The 21,984-nt window shown below is 33.4% G+C and overlaps 1 protein-coding gene across 4 annotated transcripts in view; it reads left to right on the top strand.

The window, feature by feature from the left end:
* Positions 1-16,985, top strand: part of LOC111629755 (high-affinity choline transporter 1-like) — a 31,523-nt gene extending 14,538 nt beyond the window's left edge. For all 4 annotated transcript variants that reach the window (XM_023373664.1, XM_023373662.1, XM_023373663.1 and 1 more), the window contains exons 2-9: positions 8,204-8,416; positions 8,752-8,859; positions 9,169-9,324; positions 9,398-9,546; positions 9,737-9,886; positions 10,552-10,681; positions 10,762-10,979; positions 12,094-16,985. In XM_023373664.1, the coding sequence (XP_023229432.1) occupies positions 8,242-8,416; positions 8,752-8,859; positions 9,169-9,324; positions 9,398-9,546; positions 9,737-9,886; positions 10,552-10,681; positions 10,762-10,979; positions 12,094-12,741 (1,734 nt within the window). In that variant the 5' untranslated portion in view covers positions 8,204-8,241 and the 3' untranslated portion in view covers positions 12,742-16,985. The remainder of the gene's footprint in view (positions 1-8,203; positions 8,417-8,751; positions 8,860-9,168; positions 9,325-9,397; positions 9,547-9,736; positions 9,887-10,551; positions 10,682-10,761; positions 10,980-12,093) is intronic.
* The last annotated feature ends 4,999 nt before the right edge of the window (positions 16,986-21,984 follow it).

The following is a 21,984-nucleotide window of genomic DNA, read 5'->3' as shown; positions in this document are numbered from 1 at the left end:
GCCAACAAAACAACACCACCCACAGTTTCTTTACAGTTACTAAACAATATCGGTTGCCAGATGAATTTGTTTTTTTTTTCTTGTCTTTCATTAAACATCGATTTGCTATTTTGAGGTAGCATTGATTTTGGTTTCATTCAATTTGACAGAATATTAATTACCCTATTATCCACTCTAATGCATACATATTACTCTTCTATCATATTGTTTTATTAAATTAAAATACTCTTCTTTTTCTTTATCAAAAGTTTTTGAAGCAGATAAGATCATTTTGCAGTTCTTTCGATAGTTATAAATTATTTCTTTTTCTCCCCTATTTCCTTTCAGAACATTTAAGACAATAGGTCAGGTTATTCTATCTATCGTATTTATTAATAAGCGCCTGTAATTAAAATAATGTAAATTATAAAAGCATTTACCTTAATAATTATATTATAAAAGCCGACTTGACATTCTTTCACTTATAAGATTTAATTGAAGTAGTGTATACTTTTACGTCAATCTGACGTCACTCTTTCATTTTTGCAAAGAGAGAGAATATAAATGACATCAGATTGACGTAAGAGCGTAAGATATCGCATTCAAATAGTAATTGTTGACAGAAAAATACCCTTTTTTAACAATTGATCAAATTTTCAAATACTAAAATAATGCACTCTCAGAAATAAAGGAATAAAATTAATTAAAGTAAATATAACTAGTCTTAGTATATAAAGAATGGCATAAAATACTGTAAAATAAAGCATATTCTTGTGTAAAGAGAAAAAATAGCAAAGACTTTGTAGCTGGACTAGTGGCAAATACCGTACAACTCTATTGAGTCACGTTTACTATACACGGTTTATTCGAAGAATCATTAATTATTTACCTATCAAAAATTGATCCAGGACGGTTACTGTACTTCGTACCAAACAGCAATTTTCCAACTTAAATATTTTACGTGTGGAGAGTCCAAAAATGTTTAAAATTTAAAACTTTTCCACCTAAAACTTTGGAAATTCTTTAAGGTAAATATCCACTCTTTCTCTCTCGACAATATTCTAAATGCAGATGAAGATGAACATTTTTCTTTACATCTTTAAAGACGAGGAGAATGTTTTAATTGCAATTTGCATTTCAACTAACTGGCAACTGCATTAGACATTAGCCATTAATCTTTATTTTCTTTTATATTTTTCCTATTAAATTTAATAATCAAAAATAATTTTCGTCTATCAGAGAGAAATTTCCAACTTGTTACGAAGCTTTCGCTCTTCTTTATATAAAAATAAGAGCGAGAATTTAAAATTCAAAGAAGATTATTCGGAATTGTAAATTGGATAAATTCTCCTCCCTCAGAGGATTCTTCTTCTCCGAAGAGGTGATAAAAATTATTTTTTTAGACATTTTTCTTTCTTCCGGAATTAATTTATACAAGAAATATATTTAGCATTCGAGAAAATTTCCATCTATTTAAATTCTGATGATCAACACTACTAAACTGTGAAGTTTATATATATTTCTATACTATAAAAAAGGGACTTTTATATATGAAAAAACATTATCACATTAAAAAATCTCCGTTTATTCCTGGTCCAGCATCTTCTACCGTGTTTGAAATCATCATTTATATTAATATTAATTGCTTCAGTTATTTACAATTAACACAAAAAGATTTATAATAATTTAAAGGATAAAAATCTCTTAAGTGAATGGTAAATTCGAATTATTTCTATATAAAATTAAATATATATCCATGATTTATAAAATGCACGTCTTTTTAAGAAACAAACAAATTTAGAGGAAATATATATATATAAATCCAAATGGAATTCGAATCCATGACATTTGATTTGTGATTTGTTTTCCTTTCGAGATAGAAAATATATCTTTCTCTATCTGGTTTGTTTACTATTTCATCTACAAAACGTTATAGCTTATAATTCTAGTAAAGATTTATAATTCTCTTTCCTGCTGTAAAGGTCTACTTTCGTGTTTAAAAAAAACGATACACTTAAAACTTCTTTGAGTTTTAATTATATATTAGAGCTAAAAATATAATGGAAGAAGGTTTTCTTAATGCCAAATTTTTAAATATAAACAATTCGGACAGAAAAAAAGACATAATTCTATAAAATCAAAAGTGTTAATTCCCGTAATTGGCTACACTTCCCTTCTATAACGTTTTAAAGGAAAGTGGATAGGAGTTTAAAGTGGAGCGCGTGTCTAAACGATACCAACAGACCATCGATCAAGTAAATCTTGTTTGAGGAGGACTAACCCTCCTCTACTAGTCCAGCTCATTCCAATTCTTACCACATCTTACCCACGAATTGTCATTTCGCATTTCTTCATTTGTCTTCATCTCGAAAATCATTTAAGTTGATAAAATTTAAAAAAAACAAAAGAAAAAGCATCACTTTTTCTGAAATTGAAAGATCTTCCTCTATATTTAACATTTCTTATTATAGTTTTCATCGAGCAAACATTAGTAACGTTGTTATTGTACGAAACATACCGCTTCTAGCATTACATCGATTGGTTTCATTCTCGTATCTACCAACAGTATTTTTTTTTCATGTAGTGGAAGAAAAGAAATTATATTTAAGTGGATATTTTTAGAATATTTTTGAATAAAGAAAATTGGAAAAATCGTGGAGGAAGAAGAGGATGACTTCTTTGGTGTAAGATTCAAAGATCCTTTATTATAGTAGTGTGTTGTAGGCGGATCTGAATATTAATGAATTATCAAAAAAACCATGAGATCTCATCACTCTTCGATGGTTTGACATCTTCATTATTGACTTCTAAGATTTATCGTACAATTTTTAGATTCTATTCGTAGACTGTAAAGGATAAATTTCTTAAATTACATTATGAATATTGTTAGAAACGTTTTCTAAGTTATCTTTATATAAATTGTGTATTGTGATTGAAGCAAAGTTCTCTTCTCTTTCGTTCCTAAATTATTTGTACTTCTTACTTTATCGATTTGTAATTTTAATAATTATAAATTTTAAAAATGCGTTTAAGAAAGAAATCATTTTTCCTATTTTATTTCCATTAAATTTCTCTAAAAATAATTCGTAAATTAAAATTATCTTTCTCGAAATATTTTAATGTAGATGTGAGAATATCCAGATGTCGACTGGTCAAAACTGCTCATTAACAACGTCCATTTCCTGATTTTCGGAGAAGTGAGAAGAATATAAATTGAATTTGTAGATCCGAAAACGGGATCAACCGAGATGCATCCCTATCTAGATAATAAACATTCCTTATTATCCCGCTCACGCTCTGGATGTTATCATGTATTAGGATGGATCCTTCTGATGACAGGCCGCTGGTAATGACGTAATGACGTGATTACGTCAGATATGAGTGGACGAGATAAAAGATAATCCCTCATCTGTTCGAATATACCTTTTTAAATATAGTGCAATATCAATAAAGAATAATATTAAAAAATAAGCAATAAGAAAATGGAAAAAAACGATAATGTTAACTCCACAAATCATAGATAAATTTACTATTTTTGACAACAATATAAATTTATAAGATGCAATCTTTATTCTCTAAATATAGAAAATTTATTCATTGATAGAACTCAGTATAAATTTAGTTTTTATATGGGTATATCTATCATTTGATAGACAATATGAGGGATATTTCTATGGTATAATATTTTAAGAATGATTAAAAATGGTTCCACTTTTTACCTTGGGAGAACGATACTTTAAGTAAACTAGGATGAATTTTTTTTCCTCTTTTCTTTTTGGGTTAGAACGAGGGCGAAGAATAATTGGTGGCAGAGGAAGAGCAGGAAGAGAGAGGAGGAAGAGAATATGTTTCAAATAAAAAGCCATGTTCCTGAGAGAAATCAGACGCGGTCGGAATAACAATTGGCAGGGGACATGAGGGGCAAAACCTTAAGCAAAACTGGTCGATGGCAGACACTTAGCCCAATACAAACACAGCATCGTTAGGGAGAGGGACACTAATTTGATTTCCCACCATTCCATCTCCTACCATGCTTCGGGAGTCATGAATTTTTAACATCCTGCAAATATTGACCGATACACACGCGACTATTGCGCCAACCTGCCCCTTTGTTGTGGCTTCTCCGCTCTATCAACTGTAACGAGGCAAAGACACATTTACAGGAGCCAAAACACGTACGTTATCCAATCTCCGCTTGATAGACATATTCAATATATCGCTGGCATCTTAAAACCTCTACCAAATTTATCCTACAAAACTACTACAATTTTCACTTTACGTAGATTTACATATTTTAGAGTAATTTTCGTAAAAACATTAATGAATCCACCTCTACATCATGTTGTGATTGGAAAAAGAGAATTTACTGCCCTTTTGGGTGTATACGTGATCGAAGGTAATCGAATTAGGGGCTTAAAGTAGGCTCGCCACTTTCTACATCTGCCGCGATTCCTGCAGAATTTCAATGAAGCGATTAATGAAATAGTCGCTTGTCACATCTCCCGCCAAATCCTGTTCCCCTCTCTTCTGTCAAAATACACTTTCGACAACTACATAGCTTATTTAAGCCTTCTAAACAACTCCAACTTCACGTCTAGCGAATAGTACAAGAAAGAATAAAGAAAACATCTTTCCAATTTTTAGATTTATCAGCAACAAAATCTTTCCACGATATTCAACTAACCGTATCTTCTATTTAAATATTACAAGTATAAAACTTCTAATTCTACATATATATATATATTTTTTTAATATTAAAAACTAATAGAATATTTTCGAATTAAGTGCTTTAACGTATACTTTTTAATATCCTGGAATAAGTTGTGAAATGACGAAAATAGCTGAAATATATTTATAATTATCGAGCAAAAGAAGGATCCATCTTTCTGAAAGACAGAACGTGTGACAGGAACAGGTGCTTTCTACGTCACAGGGTGTTGTCTTTTTGTTTTACCTGGAAAATTTTCAACGAGGAAAACGTATTTTTTTTAAAACATTTTAACAATGGAATCAAATTTATTCTTTTATATTAAAAAAAATATATTATAAACCAAAATTTTATTTTATAGTTTGAAATTCGAGACAAATGTCCATCTTGCATAAAATATTTAGGAATAAAAGTATATTATTAGAGTATAATTTATATTTTATAAATAAATTTGGTGATGGCAGAATGTCATCTAACATAAACATCTTAAGATATAAATATTTTAATTATCTTCCAATGGGAATTTTTAATAATAAATAAATAATTAGTTTACTAATTCCATTTCATTATGCTATAATTAACAAAATTTCTCAATTGAACAGACAGTCGACTGAATTTTAAAGTGTAATTTTCATATAGTAATTCATGCGATACAAATGATGATGATGATGATGATGATGATGATGATGATGATGATGATGATGATGCTTTAACCAAAATGGAAAGCGAAGAAAGACGTTTACTTGAAGAGTTAATCCCGGATATAATGACAGACGCTCTTCTGTAATTAATAGTTTTTGTTCGAAATCTTCCTACGGATGCTCCCCGGAGTGCAGCTCCCGATAATGAGATTTCTGTTCGGTAGTCAGTCCCGACAAGAGGACACGACCCTTGGGACTACCTGGAACAAGGCTAGATGCGGTCTGGGTTTATCGGGACCCAGTCACGGACTTTCACAATATCTTATCAGATGGAGTCATCCGGTGTTTCTCCTCTCAACGGTTGTAAAGATGGGAAGGAGTGGGAAACAATCCAGGACTATAATTAGAAGAAAAATGAATGGGATTCATTACCATGTTTCCCACATTTCTCTAGATTTGGTGACTAAAATGGGCAGAAAATTCGATTTGAGGTAAATGTGTGGGGTATGGTTTAAGTTACGTTTCTATTAGAGTTGAAAGAAGATGACAAATACATGTAATAAGATTTCCCATCAAACTATTCTTAAAAAAGATTGCGATATTAAGGAACGATAGAAGTCTAGAAACCATTCGAAGAATGGTTCCCTCATGGATAGCAACTATCGATGATTCACATTTGTTCAATTGCCGAAAAGTACAGTACAGTACATATAGAATGACAATTACGTCTGCACTCTTTCCAATTGCTTCGACTGGATGAAGATTTTATATTATTTTTTTTTTTAAAGCCTTTTTCTACCGCTATACAATTCTAAGCATGATTTTGACGTTGGATAATTTTTCTTTCTGGTCAATCGATATCGCTCTGATTAAATTGACGCTAACTATATTAATTATAAGAGGAAAAAAAGCTCGACATAGGCAGTCGTGTCATGGAAAATTGCCTTCTAATTTTATGATACGGTACAGAACACCTCCTGTCAATCTGAATTATTCTGGTGTGCTAGAATGAATGATTAAGAAAAGCATTCTCTTGCGTATCTCCTCTTAATGCTCAGTAGATAATAATAAAATATCTAATGACGATTTAAACATATAAGATTTATAAATTTTTACTTAGTTAACTAATGTTTAAATGATTCTAGTGTATATTTAAAGAGAAAAATAGATCATAAATCGAAACTGAATCTATACTTTACAATTTATGGTATGATTTAACAATGTACAGTACAGCAAAGTAGTAGCTTGATTCTTCGCATGAATTTGATTCTTTGTGCTTGGATGCAGAAATAAACGCTCTACGTTCTAATATAAAACAGCAATACAGTATAATAAAATTTAAAATAAACGTTTAAGATTTTAAATTGAAAAATCTTTAAATACATTTTATTTTCTTAGCTAGACCCAACTATTATGTGCTCATTGTTTCTTTGGTTTAAACACAAAATTTAGAGTGCCATTTATTGAAGCTAATAACCATTCAAGGTATTCACTAACAGATAACGAAAATAATACTAAAATTAATCTAAATACTTCCATTAAGAAATAGAACGTTGTGATAACAAAAACCTATTGATTGATAAAAGAAAAAAAAAGTTTTGTGTCTGTTAACAGCCAAGTACAGTACATTTCTTCTATGTCGTTATATCTATGAGTAGGATTATCATTTATGTTCTTTAAAAAATTCAACTGGATGATTATTTCATGAACTACTTTCACAACGACAAAGTTCTCTTTTATTCATTCTATAAACACACTTAACGAAACTACTTCTTAATAACAATGAACGAAATATATCTTAGTAATTGAAGGAAAAACTGTGAGAAGGAAAAAAATCTCCATCAATTTCTTGCATTTGCATTTTTATTCGGATGTCGCGTGGAGATTCATCCTTCGGGACGTCGAAAATCCGGAGGAATGAACCGTAAATAAGACTTTGTTTAGTAAAATAAACATTTATTCAGAGACCACTGCGCAAGAATCGATAAATTTCAACGAGAAAACTGAAGAATTGCATCCTTTTTCTTTCTTTTGAATGTTCTCAAAGAAAGAAGTCCACTTCCGTTAGATTCGAAACGTTCTTTTTTTTTATATTTAGATGCGTTGTCATCTTTAACACAAGAGCAAGGGACACACCAAAATACCTTCTGCTTACTCGATAGAGTTACCACTTCTTTTTATAGGCCATCAGGACTGGGCAAACAGCACAGATAATGAAACGACTCTATTATCCCTTCTACTCATTCGTACTGCCGCACTCCTCACTCGATAATCAATTCTTTAAATAAGAGGTAGGAATTTTAACAAGAGGATAATGCGGAAGATCGGAATTTGCATTCGAATCCTTTATCTGCATTGATTATCTCTCTGGAAAACGTGTATAACGAGCCGGCTTAACATAAGCTCCTCCCTTGTCATGCAAATGAGAAGTCGTCCACCCCTGCTAGATAACTACCCGTTCATGGACAATTTGTCCTCGACCCTCGCCTGATTAGGCTATTTCACGTTCGGTGGAAGCCCCCAAAGTGGCTTCTACTTCATCCCGTTTGGGTGCACCGTGTTTAGATTGGTCAAAATAATTAGCTTCGATCACGTGTTGCAATTCGGATAAACGTGGATAACTTTTGATTATGGGTTCCGAAATTTTCTTGGTATTAGTCATTGTAGAGGAGAAAGGTACCCTGCGGCTGCGATGCCATTTAACGAATATCATCACGTGACGAAATAGAGTCGTCGGCAATATATTTAATTTTTAAACACGAGAGATCGATCGATGAGAAAAAAATCGGTAAAAAACGTGATAAAGAATAGTTAGATGTAGAAGTAAAGGAGAAATTGGAAGGCAAAGCATTGACGCGTTGTTCTTACTCTCCAGGTGTCAGTACTTACCAGAGCAGTACAGAGATACACACCATGACAGTCAACATCCCCGGCGTGGTGTCTGTCATATTTTTCTATGTCTTGATTCTACTGGTGGGCATCTGGGCAGGAAGGAAGAAGAAAACGGGAGCCGATGATCTAGAGAGCGAGGAAGTGATGCTAGCCGGGAGGAATATAGGAATGTTCGTCGGAATTTTTACCATGACAGGTAAGTTGTTTTACGCCACGCCTTCCTTAGCATCTTGCGTAAATCGATTTTTGGTATATACTTTGAGAAAATCGCGTAACTCTCTTCCAACTAAAACAAAAAAAAAAAAATCTCGTTTCCGACTTTATTGCTTTTTGACTCTTTCTTCGTGATGAAGATTTTTGTTAGTAAGAAATGCGAGGATAGAAAGAGACGAGAGATGGTCCTGCTCAAGTAAAGAATCACAATCGATAAATTCAAATGAAGTGATTAGCATATCGATGGTACTGTACAGTACAAGTGACGATTGTTTCCGAGTCACCGTTTCCTCTGACAATCTTTTCCTTCTGTTGCAGCTACCTGGGTAGGAGGTGGGTACATCAACGGAACTGCCGAGGTCATCTACAACAGCGGATTAGTTTGGTGTCAAGCTCCCTTTGGATATGCCATGAGTTTGGTTATCGGTAAGTGTAATAATATCAATTGTTAGTAGTAACTAAAACTTACGTCGTTACCCTTCGTGCAATCTATATGACCATGAAGATTACCCATGCTCGTAATGAGAGTAGAGCCATCCGAACTATCGTACCATTTGGTACTTTAGTGAAGCCATTTAAAATTAACCATGGTAACTTGTTAATCGTGTTGTGGGCTCTCGTTTCTGCTATTTAAAATCGATGGTAGATCCAACCGAGGCTAACTCGATGGAATTACAACACGCTTAGTATTCAAAGCAAAGTTAATTTTTCAAGTCGCATCGATTGTTGCTGTAGGTGGTCTTTTCTTCGCCAACAAGATGAGAGAACAAGGTTACGTCACCATGCTGGACCCGTTCCAAGACCTGTTCGGAGGAAGAATGGGTGGACTCCTCTTCATTCCCGCCCTCTGCGGTGAAGTGTTTTGGTCGGCGGCCATATTGGCTGCATTAGGTAGGTCTTTTTAATTTTCTTTTTTTTCTATTTATTAAAAAAAAATTTATTAAATTTCTTTTTTACTTCTCAGGAGCAACAGTCAGTGTTATCATCGACTTGGATAATAACACCTCCATCATCGTCTCCGCTTGCATCGCGCTTTTCTACACCTTGTTTGGGGGTCTATATTCGGTGGCTTATACTGATGTCATACAACTCTTCTGTATTTTCATCGGTCTGGTAAGTGGAAATGTGATCGGCGCTCTGCTCTTTGCTCTTCTTTACATCATATTAAAAGAGTCGCGACTTACAATACCAAGAGTGTACTGAGATTACAAATCAAACACTTTCATTCTTTTTATATAAGAAGAGTAATTTTTTTTCTTTTCCTGCATAGAACTGTAGATCTAATTATTGTTTATGTTTTCAGTGGTTGTGTATCCCGTTCAGCTTGACTAGTTCGGCAGTGGGAAGTCTTTCCTTGGAAGATAATAACTGGATAGGAGAAGTAGAGCCTTCTTTCGCTGGCCAATATATAGACTATGGATTGCTTCTTATTCTTGGAGGGATACCATGGCAGGTGATATCATCTATGTCCATTTTTCCAGATCTTTTCCTCAGAAATCCAAACAATTCTAATGAAAAATTGATTCGGTTTTATCATTCTAAAAGAGCAAATTATATCATAATACTGTTTTAGTTACGAAAAATGATATCTTGTTATATCAATATCGTTTTCAATTCCGTATAATAATAAGCCATAGAGACGTAGAAAACCTTTTAGTGCATTTTATTAGCAAATGTTAACATGGATAAAATTGAAAAAAGATTATTTTAGAAAGCTTTCGAGAAAGACGAGAGGATATTTACTCAACAAATAGAAAGGACCTGCCATTAGCATTCGAATTTTGATCCATGGAAAGTAGCGTCCTGAGAAGAAGCAGGTGCGATGACGACATTCGACCAATAAAACGTGTCCTCGATTCATTGTTGTTCCAACTCATTAGTTATTCTTCCGAGCCAATTACCTCGACAGCTGTCGAATTCTCAACTCCGTCACGAAAACCACAAAAAAAATAACTATTTTAGGACTCGAATTTAACTATAGAACAAGCAGGGACGAGGTCAAAAACCTATATATTAATAATAACAGAACGATAACCTTCTGTTTCTTCTAAATTGTTTAAAAATATATGCAACATTTCTATTGAGGCATTTTGTTTTGAATGTCCATTTTGTTTACAGGTATACTTCCAGAGAGTTTTGTCTTCGAAGAGTGCCTTCAGAGCCCAGATTTTATCGTACGTTGCCGCTTTGGGTTGCATCATCATGGCTGTTCCTCCTATGATCATCGGAGCTGTGGCCAAAGCTGCGGGTAACACTTCGATGTTATTTATATAATACGTTAGTATCTTTGATGCTTAGTTTTTCTGTTTTTCTCTTCTTCTCTTACAGCTTGGAACGAGACTGCGTATCGCGGTCGTTTACCACTAACGGAGGAAGAGACACCCCTGGTCTTACCCATGGTTCTTCAATACTTAACCCCCGCATTTGTATCTTTTATCGGTCTCGGAGCCGTTTCAGCCGCAGTCATGTCCTCTTCCGATTCCTCTATTCTAAGCGCTAGTTCCATGTTTGCTAGAAACATATACAAACTAATATTTAGACAAAACGTGAGTATGACTCGGGCTTCATTTTATCTTCATCAAAACTTGTGTCTCTCTTTACAGAAACGGGCGATCCGGTGTTTCGTCTTGCCAGGAAGTTAGAATAAAATTTTTTACCTGCTTCGTCCATCAAGCAGCTCTCGCAGCTTATTCTTTTCCAAAGAAGAAAGCTGACAACAAGGAATGTCTGTCAATCGCGAAAGAAATTTTGACACTTCCGAAAGTAGGCCTACAGAAACTCATTCCGTTTCCGTGGAAACGAGAGGACTTCCTTTAGAGGGTTAGCTCAAAATTTTAAGTAGATCCCAATCGATGGTTCATTTCAATCCTCTTTATTCGGGGAGAGAAAAACGGACCCTTCCAATGGGCAAGCAATATATTTCGCTTACACTACAACAAGTCGCGTTCGGTAAGTTATGTTTGGAAGGAAGGAGGGATGAAAATTTGATAAGATTTTCTCTGAATTTCATTATGGAAACGGAATATTAATTCTTGTAGCATAGTTTTTTAATACATTATCCATATATAAAACTTTTCACCTATGCTCTTTGTACATAAGGTTACGACCCAAAGAATTATGGTTATAGTTTAGAATAATGTAATCGTAACGAATACAGACAGATATAGTTTACTACATAGAATTTTGGATTACGTTATTGTTTTCTTGGCTATTACAAATATTGTTTTGTACGAAACATATAATGAATAAGGAAATTTCTAAGCGAATAATAGGAGATGCGGTTCCTCACACGGTGTTTATTATAAAAATACTGCTTATTAAATTCTTATACTGTAAATCATTTTTTTCATTTGTAGAAGGAGTACAGAAATTGCTTTCCTCCTTCCTTTCACTTTAATATTTTCCTTACGTTAACGTGCGAATAATAAAGTATACAGAGAATTTTCCCATTATCTCTCCTAAAATTTGAAAAGAATTATATCCTTTCCCAATCGATCGTGTTAAAAATTCGATTTAAAAAAGTACTAGAATCTTATTCTCTATTCAACAAAACAAAGAAAAAGATGCAAATTTACTAAAGAACCGGATCGCGCCTTTCGTTCAATAAAATAAAAAAAAAGTTTCAATAATATCAGCGGATTAACGAGAGTTTCTTTGCAGGCCTCCGAAAGAGAAGTTATCTGGGTGATGAGAGTGGCCATCTTGTTCGTCGGGGTGTTGGCCACGGCCATGGCCTTGACCGTCAAGTCCATCTACGGCCTATGGTATCTGTCTTCAGATTTGGTCTACGTTATCCTTTTCCCTCAGCTGGTGTGCACCGTCTACTTAAAAAAATACTGTAATACTTACGGCTCACTAGCCGCCTATATAGTGGGCTTATTGATGAGAGGGCTGGGAGGAGAAGATATCATCGGCCTCCCTGCCATCATTCGTTATCCTTTCTACTCGGAAGTGAACGGTCAGTTATTCCCTTTTCGGACGCTTTCCATGATAGTTAGTTTCTGCACGCTACTGTCCGTATCAAAGTTATTTAAATGGTTGTTCGAGGCCGGAAGATTGGATGCCAAGTTCGACATTTTCCACTGCATTGTTAATATTCCCGACGACGTAGAGAAGGTACAGGAGCCTCAAGAGGGAGAGATGACGGTTCTTAACGCAGCGGCCGTTCGCAAGTATCAATCGGAGATGAACGGCCGGGTCAATCCCGCTCTCAACTTAAGCGGGGAAGAGGTAGAGATGGAATCACCCGCGGTAAACGGAGACTTCCGGAACGGACCTGTCAAGGCCGAATTCACTACCAATTTGTGAAACGTATCATCTAGTTTTAGCCTTTAGAGGTAGTTCGACGACCCATCGAGTGCCCTTTCCGTCTCGTAGCCCGCTTCGATAAAAGAAAAACAAACTCGTTTTCGGGGGAAGGGGCGAAGAAGAAGAGTTGCATCCCTTCCGGTAATCATCTTCAGGAAGGGAACACCCGAAAGCGAGATTAATCCACGTTAGTCACCTTACGAGAAGAAATCGCACTCTTTAAACCGTAATAATAGCCGAACACGTTGGAAGAGCGCGAAGAATACATTATATTTTGGGTGCTTCTTTTCATAAAAAAAATAATAACGGGACAATCTGTATAGAAATTGTTTTCTAACATTATTTTGTCGGATGGATGTTAAAAAATTTAAATAATGTAGTAATCACGGGGAAAATCGTCGTCAGGGACACCGTAGTAACACTTTTAATCGGCGTGTTTTCGTTTGTTTTCTGTTTTTAAAGGTCTATCCAAAATTAGCTCGGTGTATCCCGCTGAAGGCGCCCCTTCTTAGCAATAAAGTAGTGATACGCGGCTTCGGGCCCATCCCAACGTTTTATCCCGAAGAATCGAACACCAAACTATCGTATCGTTACACGAATATTTAACATATTAAAGATATATGGGCCCCGCGTGCCCCTAGAACGTGTTGAATGTTCAAAGTTGATGTTCCAGTTGATTTTGTAGAGCCGTGCTATATACACACACGTAATCTGTATAAATGTACGTATGTGTTAATGTATATATATATATATGTGAATATTATATATATAATTAGATAATTAGATATTTATAGGTGAGGCCTTAAAAGTCGATATCGGTAGGGTGATAATCAGAGGAAGCGCGGATCTCGAGAGTCTTTATTACTTTTTAGAAAATATAGAGAAGAGGAGAAGACGATCTTTATCTTTTTTATATATCGACCCCGAACTTCCGTCGGTAGGGAGTTAGAGGGTTTCGAATCCCGTCTGGTATGTAATTATTAAAAGTAGGGAGAGATAATGAGAAGAACCAAAGGCGCTCCATCAAGTCCGACGCCAAGTTGTTGTTGTTGTTGGAATCTTAAATTATTCTCGTTATAATTTAAAGAGATTTTATAAAGTTATTTGTAAAAGACCAAAAGAAAACTTTAACCCAGAGACGGTTAAACATATCAGGTACGAATCATTTGCCCGGAGACTCGGTTTATTCTTCGATCATTTGGGCGATGAGGAGGAGAGATGAAGATAGAAACGCCCACCCACTTTCCGCATATATTTTTGTATAACGTTAGGAACCAGAGAAATAGTTACTACTGCCAAAAATGCCATATCTATCGTTTTTAGCGCATCGATGTTTGTTTGTCCGAAGATAGAACCACTGGAATGGATCCTATTTGTTAACGACGTTGAATGTTGTATCCGTTCTTATCTACTCTGTGTCTAATAGAACCACCAATAAAAAGGAATTTACGTGTGCTCGATTGTCTCCTTGCCATTTGTGCTTGGTCCGATATTGTAATTGTCTGTTTATCCGGACTCCGCCGCGTGAGAACTGACCGCATGGCTCGGGATCGATAGACGAGGGAGGGAGAGAGGCCTGTACTGTAGTACGTGTTTTCCCTCTTGTTTGCTCGTGAAATCTCACGTAATGGCATAGGTTATCGCCTCATTCGGACTCGTATTCGTAAAATAACAACAATTAAGTCTATTTTTTTAAATCCTCGACGTCTATTTAATTAATTAAATTAAAAGAACGTAAGTATCATCTCGAGGATTTTAATTACTAGATTCTCGATTTGTATAGAACTATTATGGAAAAAATACTCGATATTTCGTGTAAATTTTCACATCTCAAAATGTTTAAAAGCTTTAAAATTTAGAAAAATATACCAACATTTCGAATATTTAAAATTCAAATTTATGTAAATTTATTAACGCGCGAAGTTCAAAATTGAATTTAAACACAGGTAAAAAGTGAGCTGATGAATGGTCTACTTTATAGAACAGGTAAGAAGAGAATAAGAGTTTATTTATTTTATATAAGCTCTATAGTCATTCATTTATCTTTAAATAAAGATGTAATTTATTCTGTTATCAAGCAGTATTTATTTTTCAATATTAAAACAAAAAAAATTAGATTAGAAAGGAATAAACAAGGAATAAACGAAAATCGAATGAAGACAATTAATTAAATGACAACAAAAGGTATTAATGGCAAATTATTGTAGAATATATAGTTATCGGTTAATTATATTACTTGCATTCTTCAGGATATATTCTACATTAAAACTAATTAATGAATTACAAGGACTTGCAACTCTAATCTGCAGTACCATGTGGTTTTTATCCATACTACTACGGACGAGATTAGTTTCCTCGAAACACATCAATTTTTCCGTTATATTAAATATAAAATATTTATAACTTGCTCTCGGAGTATGCAATACTGGAATATCTAAAGTATAGGAATTCTCAGAAACAAATCTATCATCGGGGAAAAGTCTTTGTAAGGTAAATATAATAGCAAAAAAACAAGAGCTTTGTAGTTACAGTAATCTTGTGTCAAGATTTATCAATATTTATCATGGAAAATAAGCAGGTAGAGTGGTTCAAGACCTTTGTGTTGAAATAAAAAAAAATTCTATATTAACGTTGGATAGATTTGGAAAGTTTCAACAATTATTATAGATTTACCATAGAAATTAATACGTATATGTTATAATTAAATAAAAATTTGTCGACAAATCGCACATTTATTGATTAAACACAAGGCAAAAATGTGATAATAAATCTACTAATCTATCAGAAAGCATTAAAGACAATGTGGAACAAATATATAATAGTAATTTTTCAAAAAAAATTATAGAAAAGGGAGATCATAAATAATGTTAAAATCTTCTTTTGTATTGGATAGAGTCGAATACCAAATATAATGGAAAATAAACAATAAAGAAACTTCATAAGAAAAGGAAGAGGGAGGACTGAGATCTGGATTATAGGAACCGAATCTACTGACTTGCTATTAATTTTATACAAACATAAATGTATTGATATAATAATCTAGTTGCTATTACCTAAAAACTGAAGAAAATATACTGTACAAGTAAGATTTGTATGTGCAAATTAAATGATTAAGATGAAGGATATTCATTGACGTATAAATATAGGACGGTCCAATAGAAATAGAAAGACTAAGCTACTATCTTATTTAAATACTTTACTACAGTACTTATAAATTTGTAAATAATACAAACTTTATCAATTTTGTAAAGGAAAAAAAAACGTTAAAGTGTACGATTCGTATTCACAAGTTTGCCTAGAAAATACTAAACAAAACACTTTTGAACCATCGATATTAATTTAGCTTGCATTCTTTCTTTAATTGTATATTAAAAATAGTAAAAATTTCATTTATTTCGTACAGAATTTTGTTCAATTTTACGTCTAAACTGTGCTTATTAGGGACTACAATGAAATGATTTAGTGAGACGAGAACATCGGGAACAATCGCTAAAGTAATAATAATAATGAAAACTACAGAGAAATATTCAAGATAAAAAAATTTAATCTAAATAAAGAAACGATAAACGAGATGAATATCGAATAAAGTATTAACGAGAATCCCGAAAGTAAATTAGGAAAGATGTCGAATATGCAAATGAATGTTATTCTTAGAAACGAATTAGATGAGACTTGTCGGAGAGAAAAAGATAATGATAAATCTCATTGGCAAAATCTGTAGATAAAGAAAGTATCTGACAAAGATGAAGTTGATCCATATAATTGAAAAATATGTGATACAAATAAAGTTTTTTACCCCCCATAACAAATTATTTGTAGTGTAATATTAGAAAAATTTGTATACTACAATAGGAGAAAAATGTGAACCTTTTACTAAACTTAATGGACTCTCCTTATATATATATATTTATCGTTGTATTGTGTTTTTCTGGCTTGTAAGTAAATTGTATCCTGATTTTCCTGAGTTTATCATTTTTTTTTTCTTTCTTCCACAGTTGCATACAGAACACAAATTCAATATATTAGACTTTAACCAATACTTCAATATATTAGTCGTCTATCAAGTCTATTAGACATACTCTTAATAATATCTTGTGTAGCATAACCAGAGAGAAGCTCTGAAACCCGGGTCCCTCGTACTGTACGTTTTAAGAATTATCACCCGCTAAAAATTTTTTAGAAATTAATTTACAATTTTTTGATTTTATAAATAATAATAATAATAATAATAATTTATATTCGATATCCGAAACAAAAAAAAAAAAAATTGTTTTATAAAATTTTCCAATGTAAATTAAAATACAGTATTTTCTACAAACAAATGAGAATGTAGAATTTTATTTTCTTGTCGATAGATGGCAGAAGTGAGAAATCAGCTTAAGTAATCTACTCCCAATATTGATTTTTTTTAAATAAAATATATATTCAATTTCACTATTTTTTTAAATATATCTTTTTACATATTTTAAATCGTTTTTAATTCTTTGTGTAAATGTTTTAAAAAGTAGCTTCAAATCAAAACTCTTTTCCAAATACAGTATAATCTTCTGGCCATGGTCGCTAGAGGGCCAACTTGTACACCTCTTCAAGGATTAAATTTTTTAAAATTAATTTTTGTATTTTCTCATTTCATTTAGTAATTATTATGTACGAATTTATTTTTAATATTCATATAATAATAAAATATCGACAAGACTGTATCTTGTTTATAAAATCGTACTGCCTGCTGTGTTACTATCTTAGAGGTACAGTACGAAGGAGTACAGTACATGTCAGGAGATGCAATTTGGCACTTTGTTTTCTTATATTTATTAATATATATATATTGTTTGTGCAAGATAAAAAAAAATAATTTCGGACGATACAATAACCAAGATTATTTTTTTCAAAAACGGAAAATTTTCGTTAGGCATCGACAAAACTTCAACCCGGGGCGACACGCAACGGAGAGAAATTTCGAAATTGGATAGGTTAACATAAAACTCAATTACAGTACAGTAGAATTGTTTGCTTGTTGACCAAACGCTGATAACATAACACCTTTAGTGCATTGTCTTCACAAACAGTTTTAAGATCAATACTAAAAGTTTCAAGTTTGCTTTCATGGCGATTCTTTTAGAAATTGTCCGCTCTTCAACATTAACATGTTTGCTATTTAAATCGATAATTTATTCATACCACGCTCAATAAATAATTTGTTCTGATGTTTGCATTGTTCATACGTAGTAAAATAACAAAAAAAAAATCTACGTAGACATAATGGAGTGGAATAACCATGCGCTTAAGTTGAATAAATACCATGTTCTTTTGTAGAAAAATACGGTATACTTATGGTATTATACGGTATATAAATACNTTCGGAGGGTAAATCTTACCGAATTTTCACTGCCCTATCAGAGTTCGAGTCAGACGTCAAAATACCATTTACAAAAACAATTTACATTACTTACCGCCAAACAAACTTCCAAACTATCATTTCTTCTTTTACTCTTTATGGTGCTTGAACTCCTAGTTTAGCGGCCGGATGGCCGAGCGGTCAAGCTAGCAGCCTACTGCTCTGGGGGACCCAGGCTCGAATCCGATCGGGTCGAAAAATCCCCAGGAATTTTTCGGGGGTGGTATGTTTGGATATGTCGGGCCCCGTCCCTCACCACCCGGCAACCCCATTGAGGGCCTGGCCGAACCCATAATGGGCTTGCAAAAAGAGGCCCTTTTAGTGCTCACAGGGCGAAAAGAATTAAAAAAAGAAAAACTCCTAGTTTCTTCGAAACACTTTCAAACTATTATTTAACTTTTAAAATGTAAATTAATTCAACTTTACAGTTGAACAAGACAGACATTGTCCGCCCTAAATGACGCGTTGCCAACTTAACTCTGTACGAAGATTGTGGGCAGTTCCGATATTCACAAAGTGAATGATAGCTGAGACTTTTCCTGGTTTTCTTCGCGTGTCTAACAACTCAAATACGAACCAGTTTCCGATAGGAATTTCCCACGAGAAGACAGACTACCCATGTGTTGCGTTACCTCATCTCATCAATGTAATCCAATTCAATCCTTCGGAAAACAAAAATTCTATTCTCACTCGCGAGTTTTTCCTCTGAATGATTTGTTTTAATATTTACGAGTAATGAGAGTACAAACAATAACAATTTTTATGGGCACAAAGATGGCCTTTTTATGTATTTCAGAAGTAATAGCGGGCCGACTGACCGAATAGGTTAAAGTGTCAGCCTACCAAACTCGAGACCCTGGATAGAATTTGAACGGTCGAAAAACTTCAGGAATTGATCTATGGGTTTTTGTTTTTTGTGTTTTCCTAACTGTTTCCGCCATGTGGGAAATAATTAAGTGTTTTTTTTTAGTAAGCTCATTGCGTATTCGGCAGGCCACAATGGGCGGCTGGGTGGTGAGAGACTAGGATTGCCAACATTTGCCAACTACTCGCCTGGAGGATTGCCCCAAAAACGAAAAAAAAAGGTCACAATATTTTATTTATTAAACAATTATATTGTCATATATATAGGGGAAGGTGGGGCAGGACGAGGACGTTAAGGTTTGAAAAGCCATAAGATGGCAACCAGTTTAATGAGAACAATAATTTTTTTTATTCTCGGCAACTACGACATTTGGTAATATATAATATAAAATTTAATTTTTGAAAAATGTTTTTAAAAACAAGAAAATTTAATATTTTAAAATTATATGTAAATGCGCCATCTTGCCCCACCCTTGGGGTAAGATGGGAATATTATTTTTATGTACAAGAAGGACAAATTAAAACGGTTAAACTGTCGTTTAACCGTTTTAATTTGTCACATTTTAATTTGTCATCATTTTAATTATCACAACGGCTACATTTATTATTATTTTCCGAATAAATAAATATAAAAGTTTCAACTTACTCGTATTTACTTTACCAGACGATAGTCACTTCGCGCATGCTCAGTTTCGCTATTTTGTAAGCAGACGATATTTATTTCGTGAAAAAAAAAATTTATTTCGATTATTATCTCACGTTTTATTTCTCGTTAAGACAGTATTTAAATTTTAAAAATGTTTTCATAAATAAAATAAAACGTTAAAACATAAATAATAAAGTAATACAGTATATATACTGTATAAATTTATTACAGTTAGATATGATTTAAAAGTAAAATATTTCATTTTCTAAAAAAATATAATTTTTAAAATTATTATTTTATATATTCGAAAAGATGATATAGAATTATCAATGACAACGAATTTAAAACTAGTTCGCTGCACTATATTTCAGTGCCTCTAGCCGGCGGCAGAATTCGTGACCAACTTTGGGCAAGACGGGGTACCCCATCTTGCCCCAACGTGCCCTTTTCATACCGACTGCAAACACGAGTCAACTTTATTTCAAAACTAAACAATTTCAATCTTAAAGGTTACTTCGAATACCATAATATCTTCATTTAAAAGATAATGTAAAAGTTCGCAATAATACTTATTTTGTAGAAACTTTGTAGCGGGCGTAAAATTAGACGAAGTATTGCCGAAACGGGAAAACTGTCTTACTTTCAAACAAAGACAGCGATTCGGACGTTCTCTCGTCCCGTCATCACTTTTGAGGTTGACATTTAGTTCCCCAAATAAGACCTAGATGAAAGCGCGTTAACCACGAATAAACAGACGTTCCCGTCTTACCTCATGGCCCCATCTTGCACCACCTTCCCCTATATATATATATATATATATAATATATCTGCTTGGGACGACTGCATGCAATTATTTGTGATTCAATTGCTTTTTTGAAAACGAGTGAATCACGAGTAAAATTAGACGAAGTATTGCCGAAACGGGAAAACTGTCTTACTTTCAAACAAAGACAGCGATTCGGACGTTCTCTCGTCCCGTCATCACTTTTGAGGTTGACATTTAGTTCCCCAAATAAGACCTAGATGAAAGCGCGTTAACCACGAATAAACAGACGTTCCCGTCTTACCTCATGGCCCCATCTTGCACCACCTTCCCCTATATATATATATATATATATATATACTTATACACAGCTAACAGTCTAACATTATTTTATATAGTATATGTAATTGTAATGCTTCTTATTTCTTAAAATTACATTTTATTTCTGATTTTGCTGCTTGCAATAATTTTTTTTTGTCATGTTGAAAGAAATAAGAATGAAAAGCTTTGCAGCTCATATCGAAATTAATTCGAATGCCTAACTCTGCTTTAACGAGTTCCACTCTCATTCTACTTCTATCATTTCTCCAAGCAGATTCCATTACAGAAAAAATTCTTTCCACAAATGCATTGCTTACAGGTACCGTACGCTTATACTTAGAACTTTACCAACAATTTGTTTGATTTCGGTCACATAAAGGGTTTTAAAAATAGACACCCATATTTTTTTGTTGATAACTCCTCATTTCGAAGTTTTTCTAAATTGTTATTTTGAATTAAAATTATTAAATGAAAATTCAGAATATTTTTTTTTATTCACAAGTGTTCCTATATCAAATTCTGGTGGTAATTTTTTGCAAGCAAACTTAGCTGCATTGTGAATAACATGATATAAACAATTCGCCTTTTATACGCATTTAACTTACATAATTTTTGAAAAACAGAATTGTTCTTTCCATAATTAACTGAGGCATTGTCGGCTGAATAAGATGTAACATATTCGATTGGAAAGCCATTCTCTTTTAGACACTCTGTTATTTTGTTAGATTTCGTTTCGGACGACTCGTAATCGTCAGTGTAAAAATCTAAAACTTTATGTTTTATACCATGCTCTGGAATAAAATAAGTGACAATCAAAGGAAAAAGCTTGTTGTTGCCCCTATTCGAAACATCTGTTAAAATTGAAAAATATCGAAAATTTCTCTCATCTTGCTTAATATCATTCAAAACGAATTCAAATACTTTTGGATCCAAAATGTTTTCCATTATGTTTTTGTTCTTCTACAGTGGATTTGTTTGGAAAGCGATGAATCTTTGAATAGTTTAGTGTATAGTTTCATTCCACAATCAAAACTACTATAACTATGTTTGATGCATTAGGCAGCATTACCGTATGGTATACGGCAGCTAGTTCAGCAATGCAAATATTTAATTGCTTATCGTATTCCATCTCAACAAAAAATGTTATCATTTGGCTACTCTTCTGTGCAAATATATTATGTCTGTATTTCGTGAAAGGTCGCGCGTAGGGGTATGGTTTATTAGACATTTTTTGTTCCCACAGGGGCGGTCTAC

The sequence above is a fragment of the Centruroides sculpturatus genome, unplaced genomic scaffold, assembly GCF_000671375.1.
Source record: "Centruroides sculpturatus isolate CEXI.00-Female unplaced genomic scaffold, Cexi_2.0 scaffold541, whole genome shotgun sequence".
Taxonomy (NCBI): Eukaryota; Metazoa; Arthropoda; class Arachnida; order Scorpiones; family Buthidae; genus Centruroides; species Centruroides sculpturatus.
The sequence above is the reverse complement of the archived record's forward strand: the minus strand, read 5'-3'. Positions and strand labels throughout refer to the sequence as shown.